The sequence below is a fragment of the Buteo buteo genome, chromosome 2 (assembly GCF_964188355.1).
Source record: "Buteo buteo chromosome 2, bButBut1.hap1.1, whole genome shotgun sequence".
NCBI lineage: Eukaryota > Metazoa > Chordata > Aves > Accipitriformes > Accipitridae > Buteo > Buteo buteo.
Genome location: NC_134172.1, coordinates 4,493,163 through 4,509,860, shown reverse-complemented (window position 1 = coordinate 4,509,860; position 16,698 = coordinate 4,493,163). Strand labels below are relative to the sequence as shown.

Genomic DNA, 16,698 nt, shown 5'->3' with positions numbered 1-16,698 from the left:
TGATGACAGCCCTCGTCACCATTCTGTGTTGTGCTTTGGCCTGGGACAAATGACCTTTTTCCACTGTTGAGTCATGACTCCACACTCACAACAAGCTATATGGGTTAGTCTTCTCTATCACAGATTGGAGGGACTCCATTGCTTCTATCAAAATACCACAATAGGAGGAGTCAGTGATGTGCCCCATTTTGCATTTGTGCAAGATATATGAGCCTCGCCCAATACAGACTGGAGATGAGGGGATGGAGACACCCCTATCCTCTCTTGCTAAAACTATCCCATTTAGCAAAGGTCAGAACTCAAAGGCAGAGGCAGCGAGCATGTCTCTGTTAATCAACAACCTTCAGCCACGAGACAAAGTTCACCACTGAGGCACTGCCATCACCAATGAAGTGTGAGGCATTCCTATCCTGGGGCCAAGTACAATGGTGAGGAACATGGAAATTTAAATCATATGAAGATGTGGGGGGCAAAGAAATGCTGCTGGAGCCTCATTGAGTACCAATGATGATCATCAGATAAAAAAAAATAGAGTTCACTTCCTGCTCCACTGAACACCCAAGATAAAGTGTGGAAATACTCAACGGCATCCAAGAGTTCCCTCTTAAAGCTGTGTACCCAATGGCACCCAAGATTTCCCTCCTAAAGATGTGCATTGACCACCATGCTATAAAATTATGGAATCTTTTTCTCTGACTCAGTAACATCTGGAAAAAAACCCCAAGAGGGATCCAAAGGAATTTTCCCTGAAAAATTTCCCCCCAGACAGATTGGTAGGGCTTCCCTGGGAGATGGGTACATGATGAGGATTCAAATCACCTGTCAGAGAACCAAAATCTTTGTTAGGCAGAGCAAATGAACAGTCATGAGTGTACTCATTAACACCAAGAGGAGACAATTGGATGGAGAGGAAAGTGCTACCTGCTACTTCCTTGCTTTATATTAAGCCTGGTTTGTTAAACAGGCTCTAAATATACCTAAAAGGTTTGAGGTTAGCACTGAAGACGGGTAATTACTGGATTCTGGCAGGGCTCAGATGTGTGGGAGCATCCAACTACTCAGCCCACCAAAAAGGGTGCTCCGGAGATGTCCCCAAGCGGGAAATAAAAACTCACCTGATCCTCAGGCCCTTTACTGGAACCTTCATCAAATCCACAAGCAGTGGTGTATGGTGGGAATGGTTCTGACCAATATGCCTCCTGTGTACAGTTTCTCTGAAGGAAGCCTTTAATGGTAAAATATATCAGAGAATGAATTAGCCGGGGGGACGGACACGCACGGTTCTTTTAAGTTTTGATGAGCAACAACAAATTTTTATTCCTACTTTGATTCTTAAGTTCGGCACTTACAGGTCTAGTCATGTTCAGCAAGATTACCTATACAGTTATATTGTTCTCTATATCATTTGAAAAGTTGAGACAAATGTTCCTATTCATTTCAAGATGCAGTGGAACTTCTACATTTCATACAGGAAATTCATTCTGCAAATTCAACCCTTACACAGAGAAAATCAAATTATGCAGCCTATCCTGCATTTACAACATAATTTTTACTTATGGACAAAGCCCCGAGCCACCTGATCTAGGTTTGAAGTTAGAAACAGTATTTGAACACAGTCCTGCTCTGACTGGAGGATTGGACTAGATGACCTCAAGCAGTCCTTTCTAAATTATTCTATGACTTTATAAATCAGTGATTCTGTGACATACTTATATTCCTTTATAACCTCAGCAATGTAGTGCAATTACCCATAATTTTTAGAGCACCAAGGAGACTAGACAATTCAGTACAGCATAAGACAAACCAAAAGAGGGCCAAATATTGATCATAAGCCACGATGTGTATCTGGATAATTACTGTATGTCGACTGACATAAGATAGTATTGTAAATCAGGAAAATAAGCAAATTACTTAATCTCTAACTATTAGAATGTATGTTAAAAAAATATGTAGGGACAAAAAGAATAGGAAAAAAGTCTTGCCGTGGATATTGGTGATTTCTTCAAAAAATCTTGGACAAGGAACTTTAACCACTTCCCCAAAAGTGGCTCTGGGCCAGCAGGTTAGACCATCCCAATCTCTGGTGCATCCTGAAAAAAAAGTGCCTCTAAATAATGAAACACACAGAGAATATCACACAGTTGATCTTCCACAATGAGGTTGTCAGTGGCTTTCCCACTAATTCATATGCAAGAAGAGCTACAACAGGACATGCAAATGAAGCAACAGCTCTGCAAGTGAAGAATTGTATTGTTTTCCTCTTCTCTTTGAATGCATCCTTGCTCACATAAGCACTCGGCATTCCAGTTCGACCTTCCCCCACCTTATCTCATGAGAGAATGTACCTGAAATTCAAGGAGACACAATCTGAAAGTCAAATCAGCCGGAGCTCTTTCTGTTGACAAAACAAAAGTCAGCAAAATAAAAACATTGAATAATTATTAGCACTTGAATTTCTCATTACGGGTTTCACAGTCTAACTGAAAAACATCAGACTTAAAAATTTAGCCTTAGTCTCTTGATTCCGTGCTAAAAGTCTGAAGTCCTGTTCTTAGGCAATCAATGGCATTTTTACAACGGACTTCAACAGGGATTAGATTCATCCCAAACTAGAAGAACATCTCCCAGCATCATATAAAATAACCAGCATCAGGAGTAGGTCTGACTGGTTGGCATTCACGAGGTTGTCTAAACCGGAGATTGCTAGCTGAGGACAGAGGGCACGTTACTACCTAAAAAAGGTTTTCAGAAGTTATAGTTAATCACAGCTTTGTCAAGGATGCACCACACTGAGGCTCAAGCTGTGGTCACACAGTGTTTGTTGGCAAGTAGGTGTGGGTGCAGCACAGAAAAATTATCAGCGTGTAAAGATGCCTGAACCAATAAAAAAAAACCACCACGCTGTAACCAAAACCAATCTCTAGGTTGTCGTAAGGTGGATATAAGGCAGTACATGGGTTTCATTTGGGAGGTGTTATTTTCTTTCACTGATTCTTTTCTGTTTTCTCTGTGACTCATGACAAGGCAAATCTAAAAGTGTCAAAAGCTGAAATGTGGAAGTAATATTACTTGCCTGTAGCTGAGCAAAGTTACTCTCCAGCTTCAAAAGGATAGTCCTGAGAATCTCCCACAGCATTACGCGCACATGACCCTTGGGAGGACGAAGTTCCTGGTATCCCCAATTTGCCAGATGGGAAAATAGAAGCCTTGATTGGTTATTTCTAATTTTGTCTAAGTTATGTTAGCTAATCTTAGCTGTGTCCCCTCTGTAATCAGTACAAATAGACAGGGACTTCCAGCGCATGATTCATCCCATATATTGGTGGCTCCTTTCTGAGGACAGGATGAATCACTCAATGCAAATACCTAGGTTTCTCTGATGATTACAGCCTAAATTAGGCTGCTAATTTTCCAACTAATAAAGTCAGGTAATATGAGTCCCACTTAGACACGCAGCTGCCCACATGCTTAGACTTAGGGACTTTAAGGGTCCCTCTTAGAGTGACTATAACACCTTTGAGGAGCTGGGTGTAAAAATAGATCGTATTTGGCAATGTGGGGTTAAAAATGAGAATCAGGTGGCTTTATGGAACCTGTATGTTGTAAGTCCTAGATCTGGCTTCATTTCCAGTGACTTCTACAGTTTATATCAAAGAAAGCGCTGAGTGCGGAGGCAGAAAGAGCATTTTACGCACCAAGATTTTCAAGAGATTAGTGATTGTCCAAGTCACCTGTGACTCCATAAAGACAACTGAAGTAGGAATTTTATCAAGTAATGTTGGCATCACAGATGCTTGTCTTTTTCAGTGACCCTCAGCTCTTTTTTTTTTTTTTTTTTTCAACAATGGAGAAAAAATAAGTATTTTTAGAGCTTGATTCAATTGACCTATTTTCAATATCTACTTCAAGATGAGAGGAATTGCACCCTGGACTCTACCGATGATACTTGTTAGACACTGCTCTGTACAACAAGAATAATGTGGAACTACTTTAGATTAAAAAGTCTGCAATATAGACCACTTCCAGCACAGATTCTCTGTGACTACTGAGAAGTAACTCTCTACAAATTGTGACCCTTCAGTTTGTCTCATTCAGTTCCTGAAAACTGAAATGCAAGTCTAGTTTTAAAATATCCCAGATAAAATACTGGGCATGAATTCTTTTTCTAGATCTAATGTTTCATTTTAAAATATATTGAGAAAGGCTGTAAAGACCAGAACACATTTTCATTAAAATCTTTCCATCTCTAGGGAATGAAAGGTGGAAAGGAGAGCTTTGAGAAGATCGGAGTTGACAAAGTTGAAGATTTTTAAATAGTTTAACAGAACTTTCAGGGATTTTTATTTTTTTGACTACTGTTTGCTACAATGAGGATTCCAAAATCATGCAGTTATTTTTCTGGTAAAGAGAAAAATACTTGGAATATCATAATGTAATGCATGTAATAAAACATTATCAAAAACGCCTGCTTTTTGCCAGAACATTTTTTGGGTGGGTTACTGGGTGTTCCAAGTGCAAAATGTGTCCAGGAAATATTCTGGACTTGATTAAAGGTGCGGGGAAATACCAAAAAAATAGAGTAGGCAAGTACAAGAAGGATATCAGACATTGGAGTGACTGGAAATGCTGCAGAAAAATAAAGAAGATAACAGAAGCATCCTGGGGGTTAGTCTCTGAATTTTAATAGGCTGCTAAAGGCAGAATTCCAGGTGGTTGCAATACTTCTATTTGTACTAAGTGCATGAGGCATCTTTGTCTCATAACTCCTTTGTAGAAAATGAACATCTGATAATTCATGTATCTGAAAAATGTCACTGAGGTGGATTCAGACTTTTCTAAGCAAAGTTGGCCAGAAAAAATATGACTGAACTTTTGAAAGAGTTTGAACATTTTGAAATTTCACTTTGAATCAATTCAAAACATGTCTCCACAATGCCAAAACCCCAGCAAAGAGAACCCCCTACACAGCATTTTGCAAATATTTTACAGGCTCTCTGAAATGTTCATTTTCATTTTCAAAATTTGTATTTGAGCTTGTAATAGATTTCAAAACACCACCACAATAAATCTTTTCAAACAAACAAAGAAACAAAGAACTTCCAAAAATGTAGAAACAGAATATTTTGAGGAAGTTGGGTTTAATTTTTTCTTTTGCTTTCTTGTTTTGCAAAAAACATTTTCACCACATTGGAATGATTCCCAACACGATATAATTTCAGCATGCGTTTCAGTGTCTTCTGTGTAAGCTTCTTTGGAGTTTTGGATATAAGTGAAGTATACACCAAATACTTTCGGAATGTAAGACATTCCAAGTAGGGTTTTCTTGCCTTAACTAAGCATCTAAACATCTCAGGGTCTGAACTGATCATCTTAGTCTCATTCTGTAGTTAGTAAAGAGAAATACTATTCCAGAGAATGATTGATCTCATTCTAAAGTAAGCATCTAAACCAGATGCAATGAAACATGCTCTAGGGATATCCATCTTCCTCCATTTACTTTAAGAGAATCTAAGAAGACAAGTCCTGACTTATACATTGAGCTTTTAAAGATGTCTAAAATGAGATGAGGTAAAGTCCCAGCCTATAGAAGAAACATTTCAAACTATTAAGAAACCAAATAAAATAAGAATCATATCTTGATTGAGGAGAACAAATGGTATCTCGATATTGTGCCCCTGAAGTGATATACAAGGGATATTCATATCAGAGCTTGGCGATCAGGACCATTACCTTTTAGATCAGGTGAAACAGATTCATTCGTTTCTAAGCAGAGCGACTCCTCTTTGAGCACCTGCTGGAATATCTTGCATTCTGGATGGATTCCCACAACCTCAGTAAGAGAAAGACAAAACAAAACAAGAAGATCTGTGATTATTGTAATGGAGAAGAGCCAGGTTTCTTTCCAGTTTGTACCTCATGGCTCATACTTTGAGTTCTAAGGATGTGAAAACTCCAGCTGAAGATTTTTCTGCAAATGGGACATGTAAACGGCAGAAGGAGGCTGTGATCTCATACATTTATCAATTTGTATATGCATCTGGATATGCATACTCATATGGATTCTTTAGTGTATCATAATGGTCAAGCTCATGTAGCACCTCTTCTTCAATCTGGACATTTATACCACCTCTCCTTTACATCTATGTTTTTCACAAAACTTAAATGTTTTTCCCATTCTTTGGATCTCAACCTCTTTTTCAGGCAGCCAAAATTGGATGAATCCATCAGCTATGGAAATATCCACACTGAGTCCCCCAAACATACATGCAGTCTGACCATATACATATTTCTTCCCTGTAAAACAAATAAAAATAAATCAATTTCTTTAAATATACATGTTGGGGTTGGGTTTTTTTAGTTAATTATTTTGGGTGTTCAGAACTACCTATTGGCAAAATATTCCTATTTTGATTCTTGGGCACTCCCAAGATCCAAGTTTTCTTTATTGGAGGAATCAGCCCTATGTGTGACAATAAAGTCTTAATTACTCTTCATACTCTGCTTAGATGCTGATACTAATAGAATGGGCTCCTGGTCTTCTTTGAAACCTTGAGATTATAGTGTCATAGTAATCACTCTAATGAGAGAGGATGGTGTATGCTCTTCTATTCTGAAGGCAGTTGGTATAATCATAAAAACAGAAGCAAACAATAGGAGCAGAAGTTTTATGTCCACTGGGCCTTAAATAAGGAATACTGAAGTCCAAGAATTTAGAGAAAATAGAAAAATAGTAATCTTGGCCATAGTTTAATCTGAGTGAATACAAAATTTTATCAACTTATTATCTGAAGATGCTACACATGCCTTGGACAGAGTTATTGTTTCCATTTTACCAGATGAAGAATTGAGAAAAAATTAATGACTTGTTTTGGGAGCTTAAGGAATGATATTTATCTCACAGATTAAGATACCTACATTTAAACAGCTAAATGGATTTCTAGACTTCACTTGTTGAACAGGGTCTAGATCCATCTTCTTAAGTACAGACACTTAGTGTCATTTAGGTGCTGTCATGTATTTTGCTTGGCCTTCAGCTCCTACTCCAGAAAGTTTCACGTCCCCTGTAGTCCTGCATCAAATTTGCTGTGATTGTGAAGATGTTCTTAATACCCTAGAAAATCCCTAAATTATTGCCTCTGGAAAGGCAATTAAATTCTGAGAAAGAACATACAATGTCAGACTCTACATGTGATCTTGTTATCTGAGCTTCATTTGCAGTCCATGGAAATGCAAAGGATGTCTCACTCCCCCAGGAATGGTTAGTGCTGTTTGGGATGCTATAGGGTATCTCAGCCCTCTTGTGTATATTCTGCATTAATTTTGCCAGCCCCATGTCGAAGTCTCAAATGCATTACCTGATGCCTCAATTATTTCTACACATCCATGTTTAGGTAACTGAATTAAACCCAGATTCAATAAAGTTAAGAGAGTCTAGAAAGCAACTGAACTGTATTCAGACAACTGAATACTGCACCAAAGCCTCCTTTGGGATATTGGGATGTTCACAACATAGGGAAACTTAAATGGAAGAGCTCAGAGGGTTTGCTCCTTTGCAAGCCATGCTATTCAAGACAAAGCCAGGGGCTCAGGGGGTAGTGATTTTAATGGAAATGATGAAGGCTTTCTGAGACATTTCTGAGGAAGACTGTAGGCCATTTGAAACCTCTAGGGACTTTGACAACACAGTACAGATGAAAACATCACTGCTGTGTTGCCTTCTCAGTCTCAGGAAGTTGATTTATTGGCTTTCAGAATGTATTCGGTGAGCAATGCAACCAGGACTTCTTTTAGCCTCCACAGAAACTTTACTGCAAGTCGTGTAGGCTATTGCATCTTAGCAATAACGTCCACCTAGGGAGAAAAAAAGAACACAACTTTATCTTTAAAAACCTTTAAAAATTCTGCCTACATTTGGGGTTTAAAGTAGCATAGACAGTCTGCTTTTAATTATAAAGCCCTAGAGATGGTTCATACATCCTAATATTAGAACAGAAAGAGGATTAAGGACACTGTTCAAAAAGAAAATTAAGACATGGCTTTTTTCATGCATTATAGTCCTCCAGTGGGTAATTCAAAATACATTTTATAAATCAGCACGAGTGACTCTTAAAATAGTAATTCTTGCTGTTGAACTATAGTAACACAATTCTGGAATGAAATTTTTCAGATATTAATAAGATCACTGCTCATTGCTTTGTATTTTAACATACATTTCTCTTTTCATTCGGCCTATATAACAAATGAATTTTTTCAATAGTAGTAACAAAATGATTGCTATATAAATCTCTCACTATTTCAGTTTATAAAGATGGATTCAGCTGGACAGGAGAGAAGTCATTTCTCTACTTTCTGGAATTTCTGGACTCTGTTACTGCTGAGAAACTTTGTATTTGGAATATTCTTAGGCTTGATGTTTAAAAGTCATGACAATTTGACATGATGCTATACAACTTACCATCTATATTGAGTCCTCTGGTAAAAGTCTTGAAAGCAACAACCAGTCATAACCCAAAATGAACTCAAAACCATGAGAGATTTGAAATGCCTTTGAGAAACAAGCACTTGGGAGAGATGGATTAATTTAACTCCCATTTCTTGCCAGAGGTGCTGACAATGGTAGAAACAGACACATAATTAGTTGTGAAAAGTTTCAGAGGAGGAAGGGTTATTTTTCTCCAAAAGTCAACTTAAGCAACACATGCAGCCGATGCAGGTGGACAATAAATGAGGGACTAAGCAGCTGAGCTCTCCCAAATAGTACATCAAACATTGAATATGTGTGCCAGGCTGTCTGCTGCTCGAAGTAGGCTGCGTGTCCTTTTTTCTCTCCTTTGGTAAATCTACACGCACTGAACCAGCCCTTCAGTCCCCGTAAATCAGCAGAGTTGTACTGAAATCAGTAGAGCGCTATTCCTTGACAGTGGCTGGGGAAGTCCATGCCCTCCCCATAGGGAAGTTGTACTGCATTGGTTTTACACACAACAGAGGAACTGCTGTAACAGATCAGATCCCTAGTCCATGTAGTCCAGACTCCTGCCTCTGAAAGCAGTGATTAATCACCAGAAAACACAATTTTACAATTTCTTCTAGAAATCCTGACCAAGCTCTGGTGGTACTCACCAATGGTGAGATTGTAGTCAATCCCACTACCGCTGATTGGTAAGCAATTAATCAGCATGTTCACATTTTGTTTGCTTCTGCATTAATTGAATTTGGGGTGGGGATGGCTATAGCCACCAGAGCCTAGAGGTTTTATTATAGGCCAGTACATAGGTTAAATATTACTGACACTTCAGTGTTTGAAAATCAGCATCAAGTGCAATTGCAGGTGTAACCTACAGACTATCCCATAAGAAACAAAAATGAGGCTGGTGGTGTTAACTTACAATCATGTAGCCTTACTGGAAGTAATCCCACTGTTACCAAAAAAAAAAAAAAAAAAAAAAAAAAAAGAAAAAATGACTCCTACACAACAAATTGAGAACAGTGATGATGCTTCAATTTGTTGGTTTTCTTCAGGCTTTAAGAAAAAGAAAGACATTAAACCATTTTACAGTTAAAGAAAAGCCTTCTGGGCAGAACATTACTTGTGATTTGTTTGCTATGGCTTACTTATTTTTTGTTATTAGTCTCACAATGCCTTGAGAGAAAAGTGCATATTGTTGGTGTAATCTGCCTACAATGGTTAGGTGATGGGGCTTTCTAGAGAACAGGGGGTCTGCATTTTTGCAAGGACATAGTATTGCAATTTGGGAGGCATCTGCTGTAACAACTGAGCTCTTGTAGGAAAAGAGTAGTTCCTGTTCACCTTAGAAAAGGATAATTTAGGAACCAAAAAAGCAGAGATTTCTGAGGCAGGGATGTCCAGTCTGGCAGTCCTCCCTGCCACAGGAATAAATGTAAGAGGCTGATTTAAAATCCTACTTCTTAGATCAACATTTTCTAGTAGCTAGACAGTAACCTGGCGTGTTTCTTACTGAAAATTACAGTGGGGTGCCTTCATCCCAAGGCTTATATAGAAAACTTAGAGGTTTCATGCAGGGTTGTAGGCAGCACTCAAGGAATGGAGCTTTGCATCGCTGAGCATTGTAACACAAAGACCTTTCTGCTGGCTTGAACATTAGTGACCGGCCAAAATTCACAGGGGTGTTAAGTCCTGACCACTGAAAAAATCTTGCCTGGAACAAAGCAATCACGTAGTGACCATCAAAAAGTTAATCTATGACAGGCACAGACATGCTAAAAACCTGAGACAGTTTAGAGAGCCAGATTTTGGGCTTGTGCTTACTTTTAGACTTCCTTTTCTTAATATCTGTAAGGTTACTGCATTGAAACCTTAAGTGGTATTCTCACTGATAGTAAATACAGCATTATATTCTATTATTTTCTCTGTTACATGATAGTTTATTTATTTGCCAAAATCTGAACAGAAATTTCAAGCTAATGGCACTTTAGGGTTTGATTTGCTCACATTGTACAACATCAGAATTGGCAAGCACTGGGAAGAGAGTCTTTCTAGCAAGATCCTCATGCTATACTTGGTGCAACTTAGTTAAAAGCAATCTTTTCTGAGAATGCATCCAAAGAAGGTGCCCCTGGGCTGTTGTGGTGGTAGAAAAACTGTAATTTAGATGGCACATAAAAGACAGATCTTCACTCATTACGAAGTCCATTAGCACACTTGGGGAAAAGTAAGGACATTATCTATTCTCTCTGAAAACAAGGGAAATGCTTCAAAGCTGGGCACCTAATATATTAGTCACTTTTGAAAAAGCAATTCAATGGGATCAAAGAGCCAGAAGTAAATTGGTAACACTTAGTCTTTTTGAAAATTAATAAAAAATCGAAGAAGTGGCTGAATTCACTGGCAAGATGGGAAGGTTTCAAGAACTTTAAGGGTCTTTCCAGTGATGTGGTTTAGTTTCCAATGCTGTGCAGTCCTAAAACCTTATGAATAGTTTTTGCATCAAGTGCATAAATCATTTACTAAGCATATTCATCACTGTTCTTTTTGCCGCTGTGTCTACAGCTTGCATTCGTGTCTCAGATCTCATCTCAGATCTGCTCTGAAAACATCTCTGTACTCCCTGTTCTCCCTGTCTGTGCTTCCCCTGTTCAGTTTTTCTGATATGACTCTGATGCCTGAATATTTTAGCTCTCCCTTATATAAAACTGGAGTTGTCTGCCATTCGTGTCACACACCGACTCCCAGCTTGGAGGATTAAAATTCACCTGGTATTTTAGGATACAGAAAGGCACCGCAAAGACATTCAAAACTCCTGCATCCTCTGCCTATTTTTAACTATGGAATGAAGAGTTCAGTCAGTCCTGAAAGTTGGCCAGTGATGCTAAACACACAGTGCAGAGAACCAGCATGTGCTCTGAAATGCACACACTTTTTTCAGCTGAAATTTTGATGAACAGGAAAGGCTTGTAGGATGAAAGGAGGCTTATGAAAAATGTTGAGCACAGGTTGAATAACTGAAGGAGACAAAGAAAACCTCAGCCTTTTTCATAAACTTCTCAGTTGAATATATCTCATCAAAATCTTCCATAAGGCCTGTCTTCTATCTGCGTAGCTCCTTTCTCAAAAAGCCAAGTGCTAATTAGAGAGCTCTGAGACTGGGAAGCCCAGGTCACTGGAGTCAGAGCCAATTTTCACATCTGCTTTGAAGGGACCTGGGACCAGCCTCGAGTTCCATAAGCTCTTGGCCGTTTCAGCATAGCTACATTCACAATCACCGCAGTAAGGATCTGCCTATCCACTGTGCCCTATGAGTAATTCTGGGATATTTATAATGTAATATATGTAGTATCATGTTCTGCCAGAAAACTACAAGAAACTACAAAAAATAACCACGGATTTCTTATGCAACAAAAAAGTCCCCCGCTCAAATACGCTTGTGAAAATAGACGGGCGTCCAGTTTGTTTCTGCCATATCCAAGCCATGTTTACCACTCTTGATTTTGACTGACCCTAAAGCATGAGGTCAGCACAGCAGTGACATGACTGCAGTCACCAGCAACATATTTATTTATTATGGAAAGTCCTGTCCTCAACTTGCAAGCTCTGACACAGTCTTGATCCCAGAAGCTTTCAAGCCCAAAGGTAAAGACCTATTTCCAATCTTGCTCTTCAGCCAGTTAAATAGATTATTTCAGGAGTCTTTTGAGCTGAAAATGACTACCTAGAGGACATTTTCAGTGTTTGTTTTCTCTTTCTAACTCAATTACCTATGGAACAAGAGAAACTGAGACACTGATTGCCTTACAGTCATTTAGAGGAATATCTTTTCAAGATGGTTTTTAAGACATTGGAGTAATGCTTGAATGCTCCTCCATGTATTGGATTGTATTTATCTGACTATATTTAACTGCATAGCCTTATAGAGAACAGTACTTGCTATACATAGATATCCATGTATATCACTATATGTATTTATTCATAGGTCTTCTGTATGTGACAATACAGCCATACTAATTTATTTTGTTTATAAACATTATGTAATTAGTATTGTCTTGAGAAAAATGAAAATGAATTTATTAGCTCTATGCTAAATTTGGTAGAGCATTTAATTATAACACTTAAAGGATAACAGAACACGAATAACTGAGGATCCTTTTTTTGTGCTATTGCGAGTATTCCTCCAAATTAAAGAGAAATTTCTCCCTTTCTGCATGTGTAGTATGTTTGCCTAAAGGTGGGGTTCATGTCACCTAATGCCAAAGAACTGAAACCTAGATGTCAAAGTCCATCAGCATGTTCACTCAACTGAAGCCATAGCCATTCTTGGAATGTTTCCACCTCTTGCCAGCAGTATTGAAGAAGGTTAAATGAGTAGCTTTAGACAAGATTCCTAATTTTAGATAGATAATTTTAGATGATTACTCTAAACGCCCCTATCAAGCCTTCTTTAACGATGAGTGAAGGCAGACAAGCAGTTCCAGGGGAGGATTACTCCTACCTGGCACAGACGCCTATTTGAGGAGAGTGACTCACCGTACAGCAGCCTGTGTCCCCCCATTAACTGCCTCCAGGCTAACAAAATGCCTAAACAGACCGACTCTTCCACACCTCCAGTTCTCTATGGAGGAGAATTTAAGTTCTGCAGGGACTGAATCCCTAGAAGCAGCATGTCCCTCCAACACAAATTAGGCAATAGTAGCTATATCAGAAATTTAGGCACCCAGCTCTGTTTTATTGGGAGATCAGCGTCTTTCCCCAGATTTGGATCCATATGCCTATTACCACAAGAAAGGCTTTGCTAAAGCAAATGTACAGCTCAACGATAACCCATCTATGTTTCCATTCTCACCTCCATTCATTAGATCAGACTGAACCCCTTCCCCAGAAATGTGAAAAGGTGTTACATGTTTGAAGAAGAAAGCAGTTTAGCTCAGCAGGAAGGACAGTGAATGCAGAGGCTTTTCTGTTCCCTGCCCTCTGTTTCCCGAGATTCTGAACCCTTTAAGACAGGAAAAGTAGGTTTTATGCATTTCCAGCACCCACTGCTCTGTTCCTTGTCTCTTACAAGCAAATGGTAATTTTTAATGTCAAGGACTCTATTTTTCAAGGCACAAAGTATATCCTGCAACAAACAGCTCCCCGTGGAGCTGACAGGAGATAAAACTACCCAGTTTCACAGAGGAAGTTTTCAGGATTACCCTTCTGCTTTATTTTCATACCTGAATAATGAATTATTTGCAGAATCCACACAAGAACTATGACATGATCCTTTGAAATGTGAAAGGACTGTTTACTCAATACATCCTATGGGTGTCTGGCCTTCCCTGACTGTCTAACAGAGGGTGCAAAGCTTCCCATGAGACCTAGTCTGAGACATGAAAACCACTGACATTTACAGCACTGACTCTTACCAGACACGTAATTGGAGTTTATGGATGAGCAATAGTTTGGGGCCAAAAGCTACCTAGAGCATGAGGTTTGTAGAATTTCTTTTATTATGGGCAAAGTCTGCTGCAATATGCTAAGACATTAAAGTGATGCATGGCAGCCCACAGATGTGCATGATACTGCTTCAGGTTAGCTGCAGTCTGCTGACAGCTGCAGGAATAAGTTGTGCCTCTAGTATGTGTAAAAAGGCTAGTCCAGATGCCAAAGTCACTGTACCTGTAGCGGTGTAACACTTCAGGCTGACTAGTTTTCCCTGAAAAAAGGGTATTACACATGTGTAATAACTATATGCAAGTTAAGTTAACACTATATATATAGCTATATATATAAAATCTATAGATAACTAATAGCAAGGATCTATGTTCTATCACTTGTACATAAAGCTGTGTAAATACAGAGGAAAAAATTAGTTCCAGAGGATGTGAGGTGTGAAAATCTACATCCCATCTTTCACTTTTTAAAACTGAAGGTTTTCGAGACCAGTCTGTACCCCCCTAGGCTCTCACTATTATCAATAGAGGAATATTCACTCCGTCTGTCTTTCTCAGGACAAGATGAAATGCTTCCCAGCAAGGTGACTGTGTCCCCCTTGACTACAGTGGGAGTCTAAATCCCAGCCTACACTAAACATTTAACTGTGAAATGGCTAAAGTTAGAATTAACGGGTCCCTGGGAATCGCACCCATAGGAAGGTTTCCAAACACTTATCTGAGGCTGAAGATTGAGGGGGAAAAGGATCTATGACTGTACTTGTATTTACACTACCTTTTGCTAACCAGCCCAGGCAATGCCAGCAGTAGAGCATAGGGTTTAGAGAGGGATGTATGTGCTTGAACTGTGTCTCTGTGCTCATACATCTTCCCTGATGTTTGATGTTACAGTCTCACCTGCTGCCTCCAATGCATAGCAGCCATAAGACCGTTTGTGCTCCTGCTTGGGGATATTACAAGCAGATACCTTCAGCAGTATAAACATCAGTGCCCTCTCAAAGAGGTAAATGTCCCAAATCCATCAGGAGGAAGTATTCCTTTTTAGTTATGCTCTTTCTTCAGCAAAATTGCCTTTATCAGGACAACTGGGACAGCAAGCCACCCCCTTCTGTCTCTCTAAAGCCATGCTACAGTTATTCAGCTTTGAGGATGCTTTTCTGTCCTTTGGAAACTGTAATTCTAATGAGTGGAAATTACAAGACATTTATTAATAGCATCTTAGGGCTGGACAATTTTAAAGCAAAGAGCTGGGTCAAACCTCTAACTCAGTAATATTTTTTACTTCCTCCCCTCCTACACCCCCATCCTCTTTTTTTTTAATCCTTTCCTGATTTTTCTTTCTTTTTACTTACTCCCTCTTATGAGAAAAGTTACCTTACCTTTGCTGACATCCCCCCCCGGATCCTGCGGGGCAGCTGCAGAGCCATCCAGCTGTGGTCAACAAAGCCAGATGTGCGATGTCCCCCCCACACCCCCCAAAGGACCACTGGGCTACTCACCAGCGGGAGCAGCAGCCAGCACAAACTTATCATCCTCTGCAGCAGCCGCCGGGTCTTCCCTGCTCTCTCTGCCTGTCGTGAAGCTGCCAAAAGCCGAGGCTCAGCCCATCCCCACCTCCTTAAAACCCGCCCCGGAGAGTCTTCGACCTCCCTTCCTGGACACTCCGGTCTTTCCCAGAGGAGGGAAAATCCTTTCCTAGAGGAGAGAAGGAGATTCTCCAGCATCCCCCTGGGATTTTGGACCTATCTCTATAAACGCGTTCTCTTGTCACCCACCTGCAAAACTGCGGGGAGGTAGCTGGAGCACCGACCGGTCTTTTAGGGTGTATTTGGAAGCAGATGTTCTCTCCGCAAGAAGAGATGCTGGATTCACCCCCTCCTTCTGCTAATAGGACCAGGATCGGGGTTTGTGGTGGGTCTGACAGCGTGGTATTCCCTGGGGACTTTTTGAGAGGGAGTTTCTGGGTTTTGGCATCCCCCTTCCCCTCAGATGGCAAAATTCAAGCAGTGACAGAGAATTTCCTCCACAACTTGCATAAGGTCTTTCTGGCCCTTGTGTTACAAAGATTCCTTGAATGTTGCTTTATTTCTTGGTGCAATAGGTAAAAGCTAAAGTTCTTCTTGCCTACTGCTTGTATTGGCGGGGGGGTGGGGCATAAAAATAATAATAATTTTTTAAATTTCAGGGTTCATAGGACTTACTTAGACACCAGTTCTGGGTTTTGCCACAGTAAATATTGCACCAAGCTATCTTCAGGGCCTGGGAGAACAGGAATTGTGGATATGACAAAAGCATTTTTTCTTGATAAGATTTAAGTGCTATTTCATATCCTGTTTATCATTCATTATTTCCCAATGGTGTTAAACACAAAAGTTCTGTAAAGTCAGAGGAGATTCAGGGCTCACCTAAGTTACCCCCAAATAGGCACGTAATACCATTAGGGAAATACATATTTCTGCAGCTTTCTCCATAAGTGTACAGATCTCCTATAAGTCTTATATCTTGTTTGCCAGCTCCACTTAGATATTTCAGATATACAAGGGCACCTTGAGTGGCATTCCTTACCTATGTTTAAGAAACTGAGTCATGTCAGTAGTATCTATTAATTTCTCTCTTTGCACCCTGATAGTGCTCACCAAATCACTCTGTTGTAATGGAAATCTAGACAACTTGTATATGTGTGGACAGCTGCATTAAAATGCTGAAATGTGAGTGTTTTGTATCAGGACGTCTCCTACTGTAGTCTTGCAAATCTAAGGAATTTGGGTCTAAAATCAAATTCTATCCCCAGGC

General features: G+C 39.6%; 1 protein-coding gene across 1 annotated transcript in view; it reads right to left on the bottom strand.

Annotated features, from left to right (window-relative positions):
* Positions 1 to 15,443, bottom strand: part of LOC142028586 (vasoactive intestinal polypeptide receptor 1-like) — a 29,418-nt gene extending 13,975 nt beyond the window's left edge. Inside the window, exons 1-4 of the mRNA XM_075022434.1 lie at positions 15,405 to 15,443; positions 5,731 to 5,830; positions 1,983 to 2,090; positions 1,116 to 1,225 (exon numbers count right to left, since the gene is read on the bottom strand). Coding sequence (XP_074878535.1) covers positions 1,116 to 1,225; positions 1,983 to 2,090; positions 5,731 to 5,830; positions 15,405 to 15,437 — 351 coding nt within the window. The 5' untranslated portion in view covers positions 15,438 to 15,443. The remainder of the gene's footprint in view (positions 1 to 1,115; positions 1,226 to 1,982; positions 2,091 to 5,730; positions 5,831 to 15,404) is intronic.
* Between the last annotated feature and the right edge of the window lie 1,255 nt (positions 15,444 to 16,698).